This window comes from Ictalurus furcatus, chromosome 26 (assembly GCF_023375685.1).
Source record: "Ictalurus furcatus strain D&B chromosome 26, Billie_1.0, whole genome shotgun sequence".
In the NCBI taxonomy this organism is placed as follows: Eukaryota; Metazoa; Chordata; class Actinopteri; order Siluriformes; family Ictaluridae; genus Ictalurus; species Ictalurus furcatus.
The window spans coordinates 3,119,378-3,140,803 of record NC_071280.1 but is presented as its reverse complement, the minus strand read 5'-3'; the positions used below and the strand labels follow the sequence as shown (position 1 = coordinate 3,140,803).

Sequence of the window (21,426 nt, the reverse complement as noted above, 5' to 3'; positions counted from 1 at the left end):
ACTATAGAAACGATAACGTATTAGAACGCGCGCATTAATATAATCATGCACTATTGTCAGAGCTGCTGTTAGAGAAAACTAATCAACACCTTCTGACCAATCAGAATAGAGAACTGTAATGGATTTATTGCTTTATTTTATTGAAAATGAACAATCATGTTCAAAATTCCAAATCAGGAGTCAGACCACAGACAGATACAGTTAACAGAGACATATTTATCATCATTATCCACACACACACACAATATATTAGAACAGTAAAAGATATGTCTCAAACACCACACTGAAGACACTGTAGTTGAAATAATAGATGAAATAATTTGAAAATATACATTGAAAGTGATTTGGCTTAAAAAATTGAGCCAAAAATTATTTTTGAGCTTTAATTGTAATATTTTAATACAAATTCCAAACCCAGAGATAAACTTGGATTTATGAGGTTCTATCTGCCGGCCAGTCATCATCCAGGCTGAATATGGGATGAACACAACATAGGCAGCCTTAACCAAGCATGTACTGTATGTTCTAATGGATTTTAAATAGTGTTAAATGTTTTACAATGAAATTTCAGGGTTTAGAAACAACTTCAGATTTTAATCAGAATGAATGTATACTTTACATCTTCGAATACAACCAGAAAAATAAAATTCCTTCAAAAGATTATATTTTATTTTTATATAGTGTGACCTTAACAGGTTTAAAATGTTCTGTACTGGCTTTATTACTGTTTATTAGTTATTTAATGGGAGGTTGCTTACTATGAAACAAACAGATATAAATTTATAATCCTAAGGTCACGAGATATCATTTGATCATTTTCTTCTTCAATTTTTTGAAAGTTTCTTTTCTGACAGTTAATTTTTAACATTTCCTTTTTAATTATTGTAAAATCTGTTTTAATTAATACATTAAAATGGCTGTTTTTGTGCAGCTGAATTGTGTGCTAGTAAGACAGATGACTGCAACAATGTGTCAACGTGCAGGAATTTTACATAAAACACTACACACTTTATTTTGGATCACACAATCTCACAGGAGAACCAAACCAGTAGAGCCTAAACCCAGCATATAGAGGCTGAGTGAATGTGGTGTGGACTCTGTGGAGGAGTCTCATCGTGTCAGAGATGCTGTAGAAGGACAGGCTTCCTGCACTGTGATCCACATACACTCCTATTCTGGAGGATGATGGAACTCTGAGATCAGTCTTAATGTTGTTGTGACAGAAAGAGAGAGAAGAAGAAGAAGAACACCGCAGACTCCAGGACTGATTGTTGAGTCCTAACCCACACTCATTACTCCATGCTTTCCTCCTGATGTCTTTATATGAGACTGAGATGTACACACCATCACCGCTCCACTCCACCTCCCAGTAACAGCGTCCACATACACTCTCCTTACACAACACCTGAGGCCAGGTGTCAAATCTCTCTGGATGATCAGAGTACTGCTGCTCTCTCTCACTGAATGTCACCGCTCTGTTCTTCTCAGACAGAATGAGGTTACGATGTGCCGTGTCGGGATCCAGAGTCAGATAACAGAAATCTAAAAGAAAAGAGAAAAACAAACTGAACAATGTGAACATGTTGGGTTTCATTCACAGAATATATTTATGTGAAGAGTGAGACATGTGTCTGTGTGTGTGTATGTAGTGTGGTATGTTGGTGTGTGTATGTGTGTATGTATGTGTGTGTGTGTGCGCGCGCATGTCTGTGGTATGTTGGTGTTGGTGTGTGTATGTGTGTATGTATGTGTGTGCGTGCGCGCGCGCGTGTCTGTGGTATGTTGGTGTTGGTGTGTGTATGTGTGTGTGGTGTGTGTATGTGCGTGTCTGCATCTGTGTGTGTGCATGTGTGTGGTATGTTGGTGTGTGTGTGTGTGCGGTATGTTGGGCGGGTGTATGTTGGTGTGTGTGTGGGGGGGTGAGGGGTGTGTTTGTGTGGTGTGTGAATGTGGTGTGTGTGGTGTGTGTATGTATGTGGTGTGTGTGTGAGGTGTGTATTTGGTGTGTGTGGTGTGTGTGTCTGTATGTATGTGGTGTGTGGTGTGTGTCTGTGTGTGTGTGTGTGTGTGTGTGTGTGTGTAAGACGTACATGTCAGAAAATCTTCTCTGCTCTGTGGCTCTGATGGTGAAATGATCTGAACTGCTGCAGCTGTGGAGAGAAAAATGGAAATGAAGACAAAAAGCATCATCAGGTTGTAAAAGATGGAAACAGTTGAAAGTGATACAGTCAGTTTATTCATTTTAAATCAGTATTTTAGTTAAACGTGTCAGGTGAGTAAACTGTCTGCAGAACAGAAAGCAGGAGCAGTGCTAAGAAATAACACTTCACAGAGCGAGTAAAGACGTCCATCATGGTGTTTCTCCCGCAGGAACAGCTCCTCTTACCATGTGGAGGGATTTTGTTGAATTCCTCCTCACAGAATTCCTCGAGTCTCTTCTTCAGATCTGAGAGAGAATTCCTCAATCCATCAAATGAGAGATGTTGATGGACGGTGATGCTGGGTGAATCCTCATGTCCAGAAGAGACACAGAGAGACCGGAAACTCTACAGAGAGAAAAACAGAACAGAGGAGGAGAAGGTATTGTCAGCTGCATTACTATGTAATATTAAAACATGATACTGTTTTTTAATGTTAGCGTTTGTTTGCTGAACTGTAAACCCGGATTATCTAACACTAATAATCTACACTCCGAGGTAAAGCTGGAACTGTTGTGAAGGTTTCAAAACATTGCTGTCATGATGTACATTAAGTCATTTTGAATGGCAACTAATTTATAGGACTAATAGGATTCGTCACTACAGCGAGTGTTACCTGGAGGAAGTGGATGTGATCTTGTGTGTGTGAAAGCTGCTCCAGCTCAGTGACTCTCCTCTGAAGATCAGTGATCTCCTGCTCCAGTTGCTCCAGGAGTCGTTCAGCTCGACTCAGTTCAGCCTTCTCCTGAGCTCTGATCAGCTCCGTCACCTCCGAGCGCTTTTTCTCCATGGAGCTGATCATCTCAGTAAAGATAATCTCACTGTCCTCCACTGCTGTCTGAGCACGGGACTGTTAGGACACACACACACACACACACACACACACACACACACACACACACACACACACTTCCCTCTGTTACTGGGACTCTGGATGACTGGTTGTTCATGTTGTGTGTGTTTCTAGCAGCAGCTCTGTCTCTGCTCACTGCTCACCTTAATCATGTTCACAGTCTGTTTCAGCTCCTGCACCTTTTTCTGCTTTTCCTGGATTCTCTGCTGGGCTTTCATCAGCTCCTCCTTTAACTCACTCTGAGGACAAAATCACTAACATTCAGCTTTTTAATAACTCAAGTAACAGTAAAAGTAATGATGTTAATAATGACTTGAGTAAGAGTAATAAAGAAGCCAATGAGAAGACGACTCAAGTAGTGTAAGTTACTAGTTACTTGGGATCTGATTAAAACAAAGGAAAAATCCTGAATCTCAGACTACATGGAGAACTGTAAGTCACATCTCTCCTTGAAAGTCTGTCTGTTCTGTTTATATGATATAAAACCTGGGTTGAAAATGAAGCAGCATATCCCAGTCCTGTGATGGGTGCAATAACACACAACCTGCCATTTTCAACACAAAATCTCACACACCTCAAAATATAAACATGTTAAGAAGACAAACTTGTCAGCATCTGCATTTAAACAAGACAACAGAGAACAAAAGAACAGACTATTGAACAGAACAGAAGAGAATGTGTGTGTGTAGAGAGAGAGAGAGAGTGTGTGTGTGTGTGTGTGTGTGTGTTTGTTTAACTTCCTCACCCTGTCAAAGTTGGGTGTTGGTTGAAATGTTCACTAACTGGTCTGACCAGATTACGACTATCACTGAGGATAAATTTAACACTCTGTTAACCAGAACACATACAATTTTAATAATCCTTTACAGAATCCTTCTGATTGATACACAAATTGAAATTAAAGTTTAAATCATATAACTGACTAAAGCACCTGATTAGAGATGGGAAAATATAATTATGATTATTTAATTTTGGAACGCTTTCTCATTCTCACCTGTTTCTCAGCTCTTTCTGCTGCGACTGTGACGTGTCCTTTGTGATTATCCATCGTACACAAATAACAGATGAAGGTTTGATCAGTACGACAGTAGATCTCAATCAGCTTATGTTCAGAGCAGATCTTCTCTTGTAGCTGTTTTGAGGCTTTGACCAACGTGTGCTTTTTCCACGAAGAGACTTCATAGTGAGGTTTCAGATGAGTTTCACAAAAGGAAGCCAGACACATCAGACAGGACTTGATGGCTTTGTGTTTCCTCCCGGTGCAGAAATCACACTCCACATCTCCAGGTCCAGCGTAACAGTGAGCAGGAGAAGCAGCTTGGACTTCAGTCTTCTTCAGTTTCTCCACCACTTCAGCCAGCATGTTGTTTCTGTGTAGAACAGGCCTCGGAGTGAAAGTGTCTCTGCACTGAGGACAGCTGTAGACCCCCTTCTGATCCTCCTGATTCCAGCAGCCATTAATACACACCTTACAGTAACTGTGACCACAAGGGATAGTCACCGGAACCTTCAGGAGATCCAGACACACTGGACAGCTGAACTGATCCACTGAAAAGTGATCTAAAATACTGGATTCGGCCATTTTCCTGAACTCACACACTGCAAGAGAGAGAGAGATCAGTTTCGTTTTCTCTGAAATGAGGAGTCACTGTGTGTGTGTGTGTGTGTGTGAGAGAGAGAGAGAGAGAGAGAGAGAGAGAAGGAGGAGCACAAACACAGAGAGGTTAAGAATACTCCTCTGTTAACCATTTCATCTCCCTTCAGTGCATAAATATAACCCATGTAGCTACACTTATTATGATTCATTTAATGAAATACACACAGAATGGGTTTTAAATTTCTGGTCTTTTTTGCCTCCTGACACCTCAAACAAAACTTTCAGCCCTGTTAATAAAACACAATTGTTATAACTTAACAACTTATTCCTAGTGACGTTAAAATTATATTCAACCTGAAAGAATGTTGCAAGCTATTCCTGCAGTTAAAACATGGATCGGGTCATTACATGAGGGATGATGAATTTCAGCAAGCGGTACTCTATTTTTTAACACACAGTCTGATGTTCATTCATGTTTATTTTTCGATAAAATGTGTATTTAAGACAAGGAGATGATCTATTTACTCGCGCTTCTTGTGGCCAATTTTTGAGTCAGCACGTGTACTACGACACTCATGCACCACAAAAAAAGCATCAAAACAACATTTAATGTTGGAATTTCGTGATTAAAAAAAGACATCATTTGGAAGCTGGGCGGCTGTGGATCAGGTGGTAGAGCGGGTTGTCCATTAATCGTAGGGTTGGCGGTTCGATTCCCGGCCCACGTGACCCCACAAGCCAAAGTGTGCTTGGGCAAGACACTGAACCCCAAGTTGCTCCTGATGACAAGCTAGTGCCTTGCATGACAGCTCTGCTACCGTTGGTGTGTGTGTGTGTGTGAATGGGTGAATGAGACACGGTGTAAAGCGCTTTGGATAAAAGTGCTATATAAGTGCGCCATTTATTATTTATTTGGAAGCCAAGACTTTCTTCTTTCTGACTGTATATTCATGCGAAGAGTGAGTGTGTGCACTGATATCTGAGGGGGAAATGCCTCCGAATTAAATAGAGAAGAGGTGGCCAGGCAGTAATTAAATGTGTGAATTTCTTACAAAAATAAACCTTATTTCATTCACATTTTTAAGCATAAGTGTAGTGAATGTAAATTTACATGTAAATGTAAATGTATATGGTGAATAAAATTATACTGATTCTGATTCTATAAGCTGTTTTTGAAGAAAATATTACTTATTGAAATGAAGCTGTGCGTGTGTGTGTGTGTGTGTGTGTGTGTGTGTGTGTGTTAGACATACATTTCAGAAAATCTTCTCTGCTCTGTGGCTCTGGTAGTGAAATGATCTGAACTGGGGAGAGAAAAATCATCAGGTTGTTATCAGTATTTTAGTTAAAAGTGTCAGGCGAGCAAACTGACTGCAAAAAAAAGGAGGAGGAAATGGAGCATCAGTAAGAAATAACAGATATTTTACATTTATGGTATTTGTCAGACACACTTATCCAGAGCGACTTATATTTATCTCATTCATACATCTGAGCAACTGAAGGTTAAGGGCCTTGCTCAAGGGCCCAACAGTGGTAGCTTGGTGGTGCTGGGGTTTTGAACTCCTGACCTTCTGAGCAGTAGACAAACACCTTAACCACTGAGCTACCACTGCCCGTATTTAGATGTATGTTTTATGAACAGTATTGTGCTGTGCTGTAGGATCTCAGAACCATAAGTATAAGTGTATAATTTATCTTTACTGTACTGTCCTGTACAGGACAATGATCCCAAGCATACTTCAAATTCCACCAAGGTTTGCTTGCAGAAGAAGTCCTGGAAGATTCTACAGGGCCATCACAGTCACCTGACTTGAACCCCATAGACAATCTCTGGTGGTATTTGAAAACTGTGGATGCAGCACACAAACCTAAGAATATTACTGAACTTGCTCATGAGGAATGGGCTAAGATTCTTCAGGAACGCTGCTAGAAGCTGGTGTCTGGCTATGCATCTCGTTCGCAAAAGGTCATAACAGCAAAAGCATGCTCTACTAAGTACTAAAGATGCTTGCCATGAAGAGATTGAATCATTTTGAAACTGGAGAATTCATTATAAGTTGCATTTTCAGTTAAATTTGGGGAAACCATTTGAAGCATTCGTTGTGTTGAACTATTTCAATTGCTTTTGTTTGATTTGTTCATTGCAATCAGCTGAAAGTCTGTACATTTGGACAATAAACCTGATTTGCAATGGGGGTTGAAAAAATTTGATTGCAACTTTATATAAACACAACTTTTCACCACATTGGTATTTTGTATGGGATAATAGAGATATCGTGGATTAAAAAAAAGATCAATCTTCAATCAGACATGGTAGAACTCACTGTTAGTCAGTTATGCAATAAACAAGGTCAGCTTTTATCATACTCAGAATTCTTTAAAAAAAATGTACTTTCCTTTCAAAAGGGAATTCCACGTTGCGTTTAGCATAACACTATGGGAGCTCCCTTGCGCGCAACCGGCATCTGAAGCTTGTGTAAAATCATACCTATTTATAGGCCTGCCGTGATCAGGTGACTTGGCAATTAAGTGTGTCGCGTGATATATATATATGGCACCTGTGAACTGCGTCGTCAGCCTCTATTATCTTCAGCGAGATGCAATTCACAGGCCTATCCCAGTATGACAAAGCTACGCAACGTCTCGTTTCCTTCTCAGGGAACAGGGTTACATGCGTAACCCAGATGTTCCCTTTCAAAGGGAACGCCCTCACTCCTCCTCATTCACGCCCAAAATAATAAATAAAGGGCACTCCCATAGTGTTATGCTAAACGCAACATCTCGTTCCCTTCTCAGGGAACAGGGTTTCATGCGTAACCCAGACGATTCCTGTGAAACCAAAAGATTATGCAATTATCTTTGATGCGATCCCAAGTTTCATTGCTATGAAATTATGAATATTCCTCTGTTAATGTAGACCAACAACCTCCCACTTGTAGTAATACGATATTTATTTGGTGATATTAATATTGTAAAAGATAAATGCAGCAATAGATATATTAAAAATATATGAAAGAAGAATTACACGCCGTGCTCAACAATGTTCTGGTGATCTAAATTTGAAAAACATTAAGTAGAAAAAAGTATGGTCAATAACAAAGAAATATGTTATGAATAATAAAATTACAGAGGTTTAATTTTAAATATTACACATAATTTACCCTGCCAAGGAGTTATCTGAACATTTTAACCTGGATATGGAAAACTCTTGTGAATTTTGTGGTGTTGCTAAAGAATCTGTAACTCATCTTTTCTTTCATATATTCAAGAATATATTGGACAGATGTATCTAACTTCATTTCTAGGTTATTTGGACCATTAAAACAAATTGTAATGTTTGATGTAATTCCAAAAGGTCTTTTTTCTTATACAGCTTTTTATTTGACTTGGAAAATATCACATTCATGTCAATAAATGGGCTAAAGCTAAGCCAATTTGTGCACAATGTATAATAGAAATTATACAATACGCCAATAGTTTAGAACAAAACAAAACAAAAAAGCAAAAAAGACTTATGAGGCATTAAGTTACTATAATTTGTTTACTTAAATGTTGTAACTTACCCCTGGCTTAAATTGTATAGCCTACCTCACATATATACACATATGTTTCTGTTTAGTTTTTGTTTTCTTTCATGTTTGTTGTGAGATGTATATGTTTGTATGAAATCTGTATGTAATTTATTCTTCCCCTCAAAGTTGTCGATATAAATCGAAACATAGCATTGAAAGCCGTTCTCCTTCTTACTAGACGGAGTGATAGATGCCAACCTCACAATGTGACTGACATCTTTAACAGTAATCCGTGGAAGACCTTGCAAGCAGCAAGTGTAAAAAGCAGCACTGACAGCGCTCATTGAATCGGTCAGCAAGAATCACTTCAAGTCGCGGTGGCCACTGAGACTAAATGCCGAATCCTTCATTCCACTGTATGAGTAACGGCTTTATCTACATGCCTGAGACTCCAAACAGCTCCAACATGCAGATTCACCTCAAAGAATCGTTTAAGAGAATCGACTCTTTCAAGAACGGTACATCGGCAGTGTCTACACTGGGATTGTGTGCAGTTATAGCTTTAGCATGTTGTCTTTGGTTCTTTTGCGCTTTCTATTTTTTTATTAAAATATTATTTGAAAATGATTTTCTGCTCTTCAACTTGAGAGAACCATGTAAAGAACAAAGCATTGAACTAAGAGACACGTATATAAGAGACGTGTACTTCCATAATGCATCTCGGCAAACAAAAACACAAACAAAACGTTAATGGCTTCTCTCCATGTGAGAGTGTGTGTGTATGTGTGTGCATATGTGTATATGGGTGTATGTTTGTGTGTGTGTGTATGTTTGCGTAGGTCAAACAGATTGTTGCTTTGCTTCGGGCAAGGGAAGCTGGTCAGCCCGTGGTGAGTACATGATACACCATAATACTTACACATGTGTTACACAGATATAGTCTGCAGTAATTATACACACTTTTCAATTTATTTTCTAGCAAATTTACTTTACTTTACTATTTTGAAAAATTTAAACAAACGTTCATATTAACGTACTTGGTTTTCTGCTAGCTTCATATCTGACCGCTTTCTCGCTACTGCATTAAAGTAAAAACCTTCAACTACCAGTCCTGATGCACACCTCTAGTCTCCACTTAGACTAGTGCAATAAATAGTACAACATTGTAATAATATCATAACCTGGGATAAACAAGTTGGCAATTATCATTATATTTTTATATATATATATATATATATATATATATATATATATATATATATATATATATAATACAAGAATAAGAAGAGGAGAAGGAAGAAGCACTTCTAATAAAAATCAATTGCAAATCGCACCTTAATCCTTTGGGATTTTTAGTTAGAAATTAAATAGAAATATAATAAATGTACTGATTGTGAGCACTACTAAAACCTCTGTGAATTAAATGAGAATAATAATAACTGTGTTCATTTAATAAGTGTAATAATTACTGTACATAAGTGTTAGCTTTAGACTTTTAGACTTTTTTTCGTTCTGAAAACTGATGTTAATGCAAAGTAACGCAACAGAATCGAAACTTATTTTTATTATGGTAAGTAATTGGTAAATTCGGGTGCAAGTGCCTACAATTGGCACGTGAGCATCAGAACTGGACCAAGGAGCCATGGAAGAAGGTGGCCTGGTCTGATGAATCACATTTTCTTTTATATCATGTGGATGATGTGTGTGTCGCTTACCTGGGGAAGAGATGGCATCAGGATGCACTATGGTAAGAAGGCAAGCTGGCAAAGGCAGTGTGATGCTCTGGGCAATGTTCTGCTGGGGAAACCTTGGGTCCTGACGTTCAAGTGGATGTCACCACCTACCTAAACATTTTTGCAGACCAATTCCACCACTTCATGGCAACGGTATTCCCTAATGGCAGTGGCCTCTTTCAGCAGGATAATGTGTCCTGCCACACTGCAAAAATTGTTCTGGAATGGTTTGAGGAACATGACAAAGAGTTCACAGTGTTGACTTGGCCTCTAAATTCCCCAAATCTCAATCCAATCGAGCATCTGTGGGATGTGCTGGAGAAATACATCTGATCCATGGAGGCCCACCTCACGACTTACAGGACTTAAAGGATCTGCTGTCAATGTTTTGGTGCCAGACAGGGGAGGTAGCTGAACTGTTAATCATCCGGGACTGAGCCCAGATTCTTCTCCATCAAAAAAACTTCTAAATAGACTGTTTGCATGCATTTTTTTTCTTGCTTGTAAGGGCTAATTGAAAATTGTACAAAACGTTTATCATCAAACTTGCCTTGGGTGTAATTACTGTTTGCAGGACTACCAGGTCGATAAAATATAAAACGTTTTGGTTATCTCACACGAGACTAGGCTAGTCTGGTATTGCTAACCAAGGGGAGGCACAACTAACCTCTCATTGTATGGGTTTAGCTGCTACAGTGCCATGCAGAGTACATTATCTTTCCTTATGCTCTGCTCATGTCATGTTCAAGTAAGTTATACATATTCAATAATATAACTTATATAGACATTTACACAGCTTGTTTTCCTGCTCAGCACGAGAGGATTTTATTGTTTCAGTTTCAACCCCTTTACAGGTTTACAACTAAAATAAAAATCGGCATATATAAATGTTTACATTTTTCCTCACACTGACTGTGAGCCAATAAGACATGAGTATTTCCACGTATTTTCCTGTAAACCCTGTCTGATTAGTCTCGTCTCTGTTCACTTGAAGATAAATTATAGGAGGTCTTCTTTTACTTTGACGTTCAGTTACGTAGTGACAAACCACTCCAAGTGGAGAATTATTCGGGGCTGAAGAAAAAATCTTCGGGGCTGAAGCCCTGAATGCCCAGGCCAGGTTACACTCCTGGTGCCAAATACCACAGCACACCTTCAAAGGTTTTGTGGAGTCCATGCCTCGATGGGTCAGAGATGCTTTGGCGGCACAAGGGGGACTTACACAATATTAGGCAGGTTGTTTTAATGTTATGGCTGAAGAGTATAACTACAGTCGTTGATAACGAGACTTTTCCCAGCACCATATCACTATATGGCACTGTTTCACAGTACACCTGTGTCAACACTGAAGAAGAAGAAAAATTCCAACGGTGTTGCTGCTCACCTGGAGAGATGCCATCATGCTGCAGGTGATATCTCAGGCGCTGGAAGGTGATTAACTGATTAACACATTTTCAGTCTTTTAAAACTTTACACACTGGATATCAGTTTCAATTGTTGTGTATGTTTAAAGTTTCATATAAAATACAAACAGAAGCTCAAGTAACTCAATGTTTATTATATTTAAATATATAGCATCGAGTATGAGGTGTAATCAATGTGTGTAACTACAAAGATTACTAAATGTTTGGATATGTTAATAAGCTATAATCTGGTGTGTATAGCCAACAGTTAGAATAATTTGTGGCAAAATCTAAATCCATAGTACACTTGTTGATCAAGTTATATTCTAAGTGTGTATTGAGTTAGATGAATTCTGTGTCTTATTGATCAGTAGGCCTAATTGTTTTCTGTGTCAGTCCATACCTCTGTACACAGCAAGCATAATCTAAAACTATAAAACACTTTCTAACAAGTGACATTCTAAGTGTGTAAATTAAGAACCTCGTGTTTGTCTAAAGCAGCTCCACTCTATGGCAGTAAATTAAGAACCTTGTGTTTGTTTAAAGCAGCTCCACTATATGGCAATAAAAAAGCAATTAGACACATATCAGAACTGGGTTTCCAAACAAAGCCCTCTAAGCTTGCAAATCAGTGTCAGAAGAAAAGATAAGACTTCCAGGAGGAAGAGTACCAGGCTGAGACTACAGGGTGAATTATGGGACAAAGTCAAAAAAACCCTGGTCTGGTAAAACTTTTAAAGAAAATACAACTGACGACGCATGTGCAACATATATAAGGTATCATATGGATATCAATAATTAGTTAAGGCAATGGAGATTGGTTTGTTTCAAGAAAGGAAAGGTGAATGCCCCACCTAGGGATAATTTTACTGCTTCAGAGAGATATATAAAGACATGTTTGTGTATTTATAATTCGGACCTTCTGCAGCCTGTCTCACTTCATTGTTTCAATAAAGTTTATTTAGGTTTTGACATCTACAAACCCTCCGTCTCTTTTTTTTTTTGACTTAGGCTGAAAAGCTTGTTTTCCACGACAATAATCACTGTTTCAGGTTGTTTAAATTACTGGAATAATTCAATGCAAATTTAATGAAGTGATTACTTTCAAAATCTAGTTACTGTAGTAGGTAGAAATAATAAATAGATGTAAATAATTCCAGTAGCCATTTTTTCCTTCTCAAATTTTTAACTCATGTCTAAAGTTGTAAGTCATGTGAAGGATTGTGGTTTATGAGGCATGCTGTAACAAAAGTTTACAAAAGTGCGATAGAAATGGAAAATAATCTGTTTAGTTTCTGAGAAAAAATACAGTGCAAAGTTAACGTGAAAAAACAAACAACGAAAGAAAAAAGGGGGAAAAGACATGCCTATGTTCTCAGCCAATCTAATGTTCCCCACCTGGCATGGGTGCTTGGTGGGCTGTGCTGCCTGCCTGTGCTCTATCGGTGGAATGCCCTGCACTGCCTTAACCAAGCACCGAGGGGAAAATGAAAACAGAAGTCATGTATGCTGAAAACACATCCTGATCATGGTAGATGAAACAAAAAATCCTTTAAACAGTTATACAGGCTAAAGAAGATGCGGGAAATGAGTTTCTAATCATTTACTGCAAACGCTAATTTGAAATGACATTTTTTTAACATTTTGTTTGTGTTTTTGCCGAGATGTATTATGGAAGTACACGTCTCTTATATACATGTCTCTTAGTTCAATGCTTTGCTCTTTACATGGTTCTCTCAAGTTGAAGAGCAGAAAATCATTCTCAAATAATATTTTAATAAAAAAATAGAAAGCACAAAAGAACCAAAGACAACGTGCTAAAGCTATAACTGCACACAATCCCAGTGTAGACACTGCCGATGTACTGTTCTTGAAAGAGTCGATTCTCTTAAACGATTCTTTGAGGTGAATCTGCATGTTGGAGCCGTTTGGAGTCTCAGGCCTGTAGATAAAGCCGTTACTCGCGCAGTGGAATGAAGGATTTAGTCTCAGTGGCCAGCGCTACTTGAAGTGATTCTTGCTGACCGCTTCAATGAGCGCTGTCAGCGCGGCTTTTTACACTGAAGTGTCAGATGATCTCTGTGCTTTTGTATGTTAAAATATTCAATAAATTGATGCAGAAGTACAAGAACTTTCTTCAGTTATTTTAATGATATTAATAAAACTTAAGAGCCTCTTAGTAGGGGTCATTTAAACACAGAATTTCATGCACAATTTTTACACTGGAGAAGAAACGCATTGTCTGCAGATGATGGTTTTTTCCTCAGAAAAGCTTTAGTATGGAAAGTTAAAAAGAGTTAATGATTTGATCACGACTAACTGGACAAACACAATCTAGCTTTATGGAACAAAGAAACATAGGAAATGATATTAGACTGTACTAGACTGGACTATAGTGATAGTTTCGATAGTGAACGTTTAATTCTCCTTGATTTTTGTAAGGCTTTTGATTCAGTTGAATATAAATTCATTCTGAAAGCACTTTAAAAAACTGCCTTTTCCTCGTTCTTTTATAAAATGATTCAAGCTTTATATAAAAATGGCAATTAAATGAAATATGGTATTTCCCCACAATTTGGCTTTCTTGAGGAATAAGGCAAGGCAGCCCGATATCTGAATTGATGTCTCTTAAAGAAACCAATCTCCTCCATATGTAACATTTCCCATAAGGATCCAGTAACATTTAGGAATTCATATAATATAAGATGGAAGGGGAAAATGTGTTTCCAGCTTTGAATTGATTATTGATGAAACAAGAAATAAATGCAATTCTTGGCTGCAGAGAGAGCTGGCTTTGTTTTCAGAAGGCCTCTCTAGACTTATGTATGCTTCACTCATTTGATTTATGTTAGTGGATACAATAAAATAAAATAAAAAGTATACTTATCAATACCAGATTGATTGTTATTTTCTTTCTTCTTTCCTCTTCTTGAATGTTTCAGAGATGAAATTTTGTTAGGGTCCATGGCTTGTACTTGGCTAAAAATTCACGTTAGTTATCTCTGTGGCTGTATTTCTATTTACAGTCACAGTTTCAAATACAGAAACAATGAGGATATGAGCAGATATGTTTCATCTGCTATTTTTTTGGGTCACACAATCTCATAGTTCCTTCATAAACCCCAAACCCAGCATATAGAGGCTGAGTGAATGTGGTGTGGACTCTGTGGAAGAGCTTCATCGTGTCAGAGACACTGTAGAAGGACAGACTTCCTCCACTGTGATCCACATACACTCCTATTCTGGAGGATGATGGAACTCTGAGCTCAGTTTTAATGTACTTGTGATAGAAAGAGAGGGAGGATGAAGAACACCACAGACTCCAGGACTGACTGTTGTGTCCAAACCCACACTCATTACCCAATCCTTTCCTCCTGATGTCTTTATATGAGACTGAGATAGACACACCTCCAACACTGCTCCACTCCACCTCCCAGTAACAGCGTCCACACACACTCTCCTTACACAACACCTGGAAATAGTTGTCAAATCTCTCAGGATGATCAGAGTATGGCTGTATCCCACTGTCTTTCACCACTCTGTTCTTCTCAGACAGAATGAGGTTACGATGTGCCGTGTTGGGATCCAGAGTCAGACAACAGAAATCTAAAATAAAAGACAAAAACAAAACTAAAAAATGTGATTGTTGGATGTCATGTGTGTGTGTGTGTGTGTGTGTGTGTGTGTGTGTGTGTGTGTTTTGTACATTTCAGAAAATCTTCTCTGCTCTTTGGTTCTGAGGGTGAAATCTTCTGAACTGCTGCAGCTTGGAGACAAAACAGAGATGAAGATAAAAATGAATCATCAGCTTCTGTAAAAGATGGAAACAGTTTAAAGTGATATAGTGAATGTATTCATTTTAAATCAGTGTTTTAGTTAAAAGTATTAGTCATTTTTGTCTATCTTGTGAATATTTCCTGAGCGAGTAAAGACGTCCATCATGGTGTTTCTTCAGCAGGAACAGCTCCTCTTACCATGTGGAGGGATTTTGTTGAATTCCTCCTCACAGAATTCCTCGAGTCTCTTCTTCAGATCTGAGAGAGAATACCTCACTCCATCAAATGGGAGATGTTGATGGACAGTGCTGCTGGGTGAATCCTCACGTCCAGAAGTGTCACAGAGAGACTGGAAACTCTACAGAGAGAGAAGGAGAAAGGTGAGGAATGAGAGAGGAACAAATGATCTCAGAAGAAATTAGACCAAAGACACACTGTGGGTGAAATAAGCTACTTACAAAAGCAAGATACTATTTAAAAAATAATTTAAAGTAATATGTTTGTTTGCAGAACTGTAAATAGGACTTGTCACTATAGCGAGTGTTACCTGGAGGAAGTGGATGTGATCGTGTGTGTGTGAAAGCTGCTCCAGCTCAGTGACTCTCCTCTGAAGATCAGTGAGCTCCTGCTCCAGTTGCTCCAGGAGTCGTTCAGCTTGACTCAGTTCAGCCTTCTCCTGAGCTCTGATCAGCTCCGTCACCTCAGAGCGCTTTTTCTCCATGGAGCTGATCATCTCAGTAAAGATAATCTCACTGTCCTCCACTGCTGTCTGAGCACGGGACTGTTAGGACACACACATACACACACACATACACACACACTTCCCTCTGTTACTGGGACTCGGGATGACTGGTTGTTCCTGTTGTGTGTGTTTCTAGGAGCAGCTCTGTCTCTGATCACTGCTCACCTTAATCGTGTTCACAGTCCATTTCAGCTCCTGCACCTTCTTCTGCTTCTCCTGGATTCTCTGCTGGGATTTCATCTGCTCCTCCTTTAACTCACTCTGAGGACAAATCACTTATATTCAGCTGGTTATAAATGATGTGTGGGTGAATATTAATGGTAGCTAAATGGTTAAAGTTCACAGTCTTGTGTGGAATTGTTTAAGTTGTAAAACTGGTGTTCAGCTGCTCCAAAGTTCACTGACTGCTCTGTCGTGATTATGACTAACGCTGGGTGAGGAGGACAAATTCATTTAACACTTGTGTAAACACAACACACTGAAATGTAATACACAATTTTAAAATCATTCTGATGAACTGAACCATTACAATCACAATTTAAATCTGATAACTGACTAAAGCAGCTGATTTTAGATAAGAAAAAAAATTCAGATGAATTCATTCTGAAAAGATTTATAGTTCTCACCTGTTTCTCAGTTCTCTCTGCTGAAAGTGATACAGCGTCGTGTCCTTTGTGATTATCCAACATGCACAAAGAACAAATACACATTTGGTCAGTGCGACAGTAGATCTCGATCAGTTTGTCATGTTGAGAGCAGATCTTCTCTTGGAGCTTTGAGGAGGCTTTGATTAAGGTGTGCTTTTTCAAACCAGGAAGTTCAGCATGAGGTTTCAGATGAGTTTCACAAAAGGAGGTCAGACACATCAGACAGGACTTGACGGCTTTGTGTTTCCTCCCAGTGCAGAAATCACACTCCACATCTCCAGGTCCAGCGTAACAGTGAGCAGGAGAAGCAGCTTGGACTTCAGTCTTCTTCAGTTTCTCCACCACTTCAGCCAGCATGTTGTTTCTGCGTAGAACAGGCCTCGGAGTGAAAGTGTCTCTGCACTGAGGACAGCTGTAGACCCCCTTCTGATCCTCCTGATTCCAGCAGCCATTAATACACACCTTACAGTAACTGTGACCACAGGGGATAGCCACCGGATCCTTCAGGAGATCCAGACACACTGGACAACTGAACTGATCCACTGAAAAGTGATCTAAAATACTGGATTCTGCCATTTTCCTGCACTCACACGCTGAGAGAGAGTCACTCAGAGATCAGTTTCGTTTTCTCTGGAAACAGTGGGTGTGGCTTCCAGTTTCTGTGTGTGTGTGTGAGAGAGAGAGAGAGAGAGAGAGAGAGAGAGAGAGAGAGAGAAAGAGGAGGAGCACAAACACAGAGAGGTTATGAATACTCCTCTGTTAACCATTTCCTCTCCCTTCAGTGCATAAATATAACCCATGTAGCTACACTTATTAGGATTCATTTCATGAAATACACACAGAATGGGTTTTAAATTTCTGGTCTTTTTTGCCTCCTGACACCGCAAACAAAACTTTCAGCCTTGATTTATATTTTTCTTACCTTTGTTAGTAAATTCATTTTTATTTTGTCATTTTATTCATTTTATCCCTATTTTTTCAATTATTCCATATATAATGCATTTATATTGTCCTTAATTTATGTACATCGTTTGCTCTATTTTTTAATTTATTTATTAGTATTTTTATTTCATCTAGTTTTGTCCTTTTTTTCCTGTTTTTACTATCCTTCCCTTTACCTTCTGGTTTGGCAATACAAGTGTACAATTGTACAATACAAGTGTACAATAGGGAACGAATGAATGAGGAATGAATAGAAAAATGTGGTGTTTGATGCTGTCTAGTGGGGTAGTAAAGAGAGAACATAATCGGGAATGAAACCAAAATGACTAGTGTTTTTCACGAGTCTCTGTCTTCAAGTCCAAGTCAAGTCTTGAATCAGTTGTTCATGAGTCCAACTCACAGACTCGAGTTTCCATCTCTGCATCCTACATCTATTAATCATTGGATGCCTTCATGGACATGCAAATACAGCACTGGTGCCCTGATCTAATGCTGTACTAACCAAAAAAAAATCAAACAGATGCTTTTGAATATCCTTAATGACACCTGTTTAAGGATTCAGTATTTGCCATTTTATGCCACAATGCTGAAACAATAATATTGTTAGCTATCAGGACTCTTCCCCTATAGGATAGCTAAGGAATCATTTCCAGTTAAACAACCGGACACACACCTTCTCCACTAACCCCTCCCAGTTCTTTTCCTTATATAGCTCTGATCCTAAAAACACTCCTAAAAATTTAAATCCATCTCTACCACACATAACTAGGTAAATGTGGTATTTTTATCTTTTCATCTCCCCTTCTTGAGCCACACCATATAACCTAATTTTTTGTCAAATTTATTTTAGCTGATGAAGCCTTTTGATAACATTGAAGACTAGTTTAAACTTTTCGTCCTCATTATTTCTGATTATGACAGTGACATCACCAGCATAAGCAGACAGTTTACCACAGCTTGCATAATCTAAACCATCAATATGTACTCCTTCCAACCCAACTCTTAGCTTACAAAGTAGAGGTACAATGACCAAACCACAGTATATAGCTGTCCAGAGAGAAGGCAGCCCTGCCTTATTCCCCTTTGAACATTAATGAGACCATTTAGACCCCCAGAAACCTTCACCATACATTCATCCCCGTTATATAATAGACTGACCCATGAAATCAAGCCATCCCGAAAACCATAAGCCTTTAACAATTCAAAAATATAAAAGAGGTCCACTCTATCAAATGCTTTCTCTTGATCCAAAGATATCACTCCCAGATCAAGTTTATTATTTATGGCATCATTTTTCTCTGACTCTCCTGGGTCTCGTGGAGAAAGTAAGACAGAGTTCTCCTAATGCTAAGCCTAAAGCTAGAGTGTTATTGAGGGACCAATTTGTTGAATATGTGGCTAATAGCAAACTGAAACAATTAGTTTGGTGTCAACCTAATTCCACGTTAATGGAGGTGCGTACTGAAGCTATTTGTTGGGAGCAGGAGGGGATGCCTGGAGGAGCGAGGGGTCAGAGTTTGTCAGTCCCCTTCACGCATGGGTGCATGTATGGGGTGCAAGGGGGTACACCGTTGGGAGGGTCTTAGTTTGCCCCAGCAGTCTGAGATGGGGGAGTTGAGAGAATTGTTAAAGCAGGAGTAGTTGAAATCAGCTTATTTTGTGTGTTGCAGGGTTGCAGGGTTCCCACCCCCAACCCTCTAATTCAGTCTTCCCATAGTGGACCTGATATTTGTAGGCAATGTCAAAAGCCGGGTCACCTCACAAGGGAGTGTGATGTAGATTGTGTTGTCTCCTGGTTGTCTTTGCACCCCCATGTTGATCAAGCTGTTACTGGGGTTAGGCAGCCACCATCTGACCACTTGGTGTAAAACTAGCTCCCGCCACACTGGAGAGCCACAGCTCGGCTGGGGAAGAAACTGTCTCTGAAGCCCTTAATTAATTTAATTTGATTGATTTAATTTGAAATTTGATGTCATCTTGTCCGCATCTTGATGTTTTAATCGGTAGTGTTCTAGTTCCCTATATAATAGATACTGTATCGATGATCTATTGATACTATTACGGAAAGTTGTTTTTTTCAGTATTTCAAACCGTTGTGAGGGAAATTACTCATTTTTACTTTGTAATAAGTTTGTTCTTCTTCATGCTCACGCCGCACACTGCATCAAATTGGTCTGCACGGCTGTCATCCCAGAAGGAAGCCTCTTCTAAAGATGATGTACAAGAAAGCCCGCAAACAGTTTGTTGACGACAAGCAGACTAAGGACATGGATTACCATGTCCTGTGGTCTGATGAGACCAAGATAAACTTATTTGGTTCAGATGGTGTCAAGCGTGTGTAGCGGCAACCAGGTGAGGAGTACAAAGACAAGTGTGTCTTGCCTACAGTCAAGCATGGTGGTGTGAGTGTCATGGTCTGGGGCTGCATGAGTGCTGCCGGCACTTGGGAGTTACAGTTCATTGAGGAAACCATGAATGCCAAGATGCACTGTGACATACTGAAGCAGAGCATGATCCCCTCCCTTCGGGGACTGGGCCGCAGGGCAGTATTCCAGCATGATAATGACCCTAAACACACCTCCAAGACGACCACTGCCTTGCTAAAGAAGCTGAGGGTGAAGGTGAAGGACTGGCCAAGCATGTCTCCAGACCTAAACCCTATTGAGCATCTGTGGGGTATCCTCAAACGTAAGGTGGAGGAGCAAAAGGTCTCTAACATCCACCAGCTCTGTGATGTCGTCATGGAGGAGTGGAAGAGGACTCCAGTGGCAACCTGTGAAGCGCTGGTGAACTCCATGCCCAAGAGGGTTAAGGCAGTGCTGGAAAATAATGGTGACCACACAAAATATTGACACTTTGGGCCCAATTTGGACATTTTCACTTAGGGGTGTACTCACTTTTAATGCCAGCAGTTTAGACATTAATGGCTGTATGTTGAGTTATTTTGAGGGGACAGCAAATTTACACTGTTAGACAAGCTGTACACTCCCTACTTTACATTGTAGCAAAGTGTCATTTCTTCACTGTTGTCACATGAAAAGATATAATCAAATATTTACAAAAATGTGAGGGGTGTACTCTTTTTTACTCTTTTGTGAGATTCTGTAATGTGTGTTTTACACTTAAATTTGATTTTCTCACCTCAGCGAGTAACAATAACTGGTGACTCATCTTTGGGAACTCCATTTGTTAGAGAAATAGAGCTCTGTGTTTATCAATGGTCCATGCATAACAAGCCTAAAGGCTGTGTTCGTTTGTTGACGTTGGCACATGATAAGATGAAGGACAACTATGTTGATTTTATGCTGTACTCTGTCCTCTGTCATCCATTGCACAGCGCAAGTGCATGAAGGAAAAGACTTTAATTTTGAGAAAGAATGGTTTATGGATATCCCAGAAAATGAAGAGTAGTACCTATATTGGTGTGACAAATTTTGTGCATGTTCAGTCAAATTGAGTAACACGCAGTTGCGTGCATTTTTCGTCCCAGAATCAGCGCCTCACGTCTCATTAGCCAAAATAAAGAACAAACAGTAGAAAGATGTGGGACTGTGGGTCAGATTATGAGAGAGTGGGAAAATTACAGATTAGGAACAGAAACCCACCTCCAACATATGGTACAGCCCGACGCTGGGAATTTATTTTTTTTTTAAAAATCTTTCTGGGAAAGTGCAAGGTTAACCAGGATGTAATATGTCATTACAAGGGAATGTTTCTGAACCTTGGGACAAGCCCCACACCCCTAGAGATACACCCATAGTTGAAGAAGGTGCCTCTCGGGCTATGGGCCCAAGGGAAACATGATGTAGGCCTGATTAGAAGTGCACCACCAGTCGTGATCATGTCCAAATCTGACTTTAGGCCCAGACAATCTCAATTACCCTCTTAAATCAGAAACTATTGAGGGCATTAGACCAGATTTCAGTTCATTATTGAAGGCAGGGTCATTGTTCCCTGTCCTGATTCGTCAGTGCTCACTCCAATATTTCCAGTGAGAGAAGCAAAAAAAAAACTTGAAACCTG

At 39.4% G+C, this 21,426-nt stretch overlaps 2 protein-coding genes across 5 annotated transcripts; both read right to left on the bottom strand.

Moving 5' to 3' along the window:
• Positions 1-119: 119 nt before the first annotated feature.
• On the bottom strand, positions 120-4,747 carry LOC128601732 (tripartite motif-containing protein 16-like protein). The gene is made up of 6 exons (XM_053615065.1): positions 4,046-4,747; positions 3,195-3,290; positions 2,815-3,048; positions 2,387-2,546; positions 2,091-2,150; positions 120-1,542 (listed from the first exon to the last, which is right to left on the bottom strand). Exons 1-6 carry the CDS (start codon positions 4,631-4,633, stop codon positions 1,010-1,012), a joined length of 1,671 nt encoding a protein of 556 aa, XP_053471040.1. The 5' UTR covers positions 4,634-4,747; the 3' UTR covers positions 120-1,009.
• A 6,803-nt stretch (positions 4,748-11,550) lies between these two features.
• LOC128601729 (tripartite motif-containing protein 16-like) lies at positions 11,551-17,104 on the bottom strand. Of its 4 annotated transcripts, none has more exons than XM_053615057.1 (6): positions 16,441-17,104; positions 15,980-16,075; positions 15,620-15,853; positions 15,271-15,430; positions 15,003-15,107; positions 11,551-14,926 (listed from the first exon to the last, which is right to left on the bottom strand). In XM_053615057.1, exons 1-6 carry the CDS (start codon positions 17,035-17,037, stop codon positions 14,376-14,378), a joined length of 1,743 nt encoding a protein of 580 aa, XP_053471032.1. In that variant the 5' UTR covers positions 17,038-17,104; the 3' UTR covers positions 11,551-14,375. The 4 variants fall into 4 exon arrangements, with proteins under 4 accessions (XP_053471032.1, XP_053471034.1, XP_053471035.1 ...); XM_053615059.1 differs by having other exon boundaries at positions 11,551-14,902; positions 16,441-17,103; XM_053615060.1 differs by having other exon boundaries at positions 15,003-15,062; positions 16,441-17,103.
• Positions 17,105-21,426: the final 4,322 nt, after the last annotated feature.

Coding starts and splice junctions, on each gene's coding strand:
- LOC128601729 (XM_053615057.1), bottom strand. CDS start 17,037: ATGGCAGAATCCAGTATTTTAGATCACTTTTCAGTGGATCAGTTCAGT. Junction 16,076..16,440: donor CAGAGAGAACTGAGAAACAG/GTGAGAACTATA, acceptor ATTTGTCCTCAG/AGTGAGTTAAAGGAGGAGCA. Junction 15,108..15,270: donor CAACAAAATCCCTCCACATG/GTAAGAGGAGCT, acceptor CATCTTTTACAG/AAGCTGATGATTCATTTTTA.
- LOC128601732 (XM_053615065.1), bottom strand. CDS start 4,633: ATGGCCGAATCCAGTATTTTAGATCACTTTTCAGTGGATCAGTTCAGC. Junction 3,291..4,045: donor CAGAAAGAGCTGAGAAACAG/GTGAGAATGAGA, acceptor TTTTGTCCTCAG/AGTGAGTTAAAGGAGGAGCT. Junction 2,151..2,386: donor CAACAAAATCCCTCCACATG/GTAAGAGGAGCT, acceptor TTCTCTCCACAG/CTGCAGCAGTTCAGATCATT.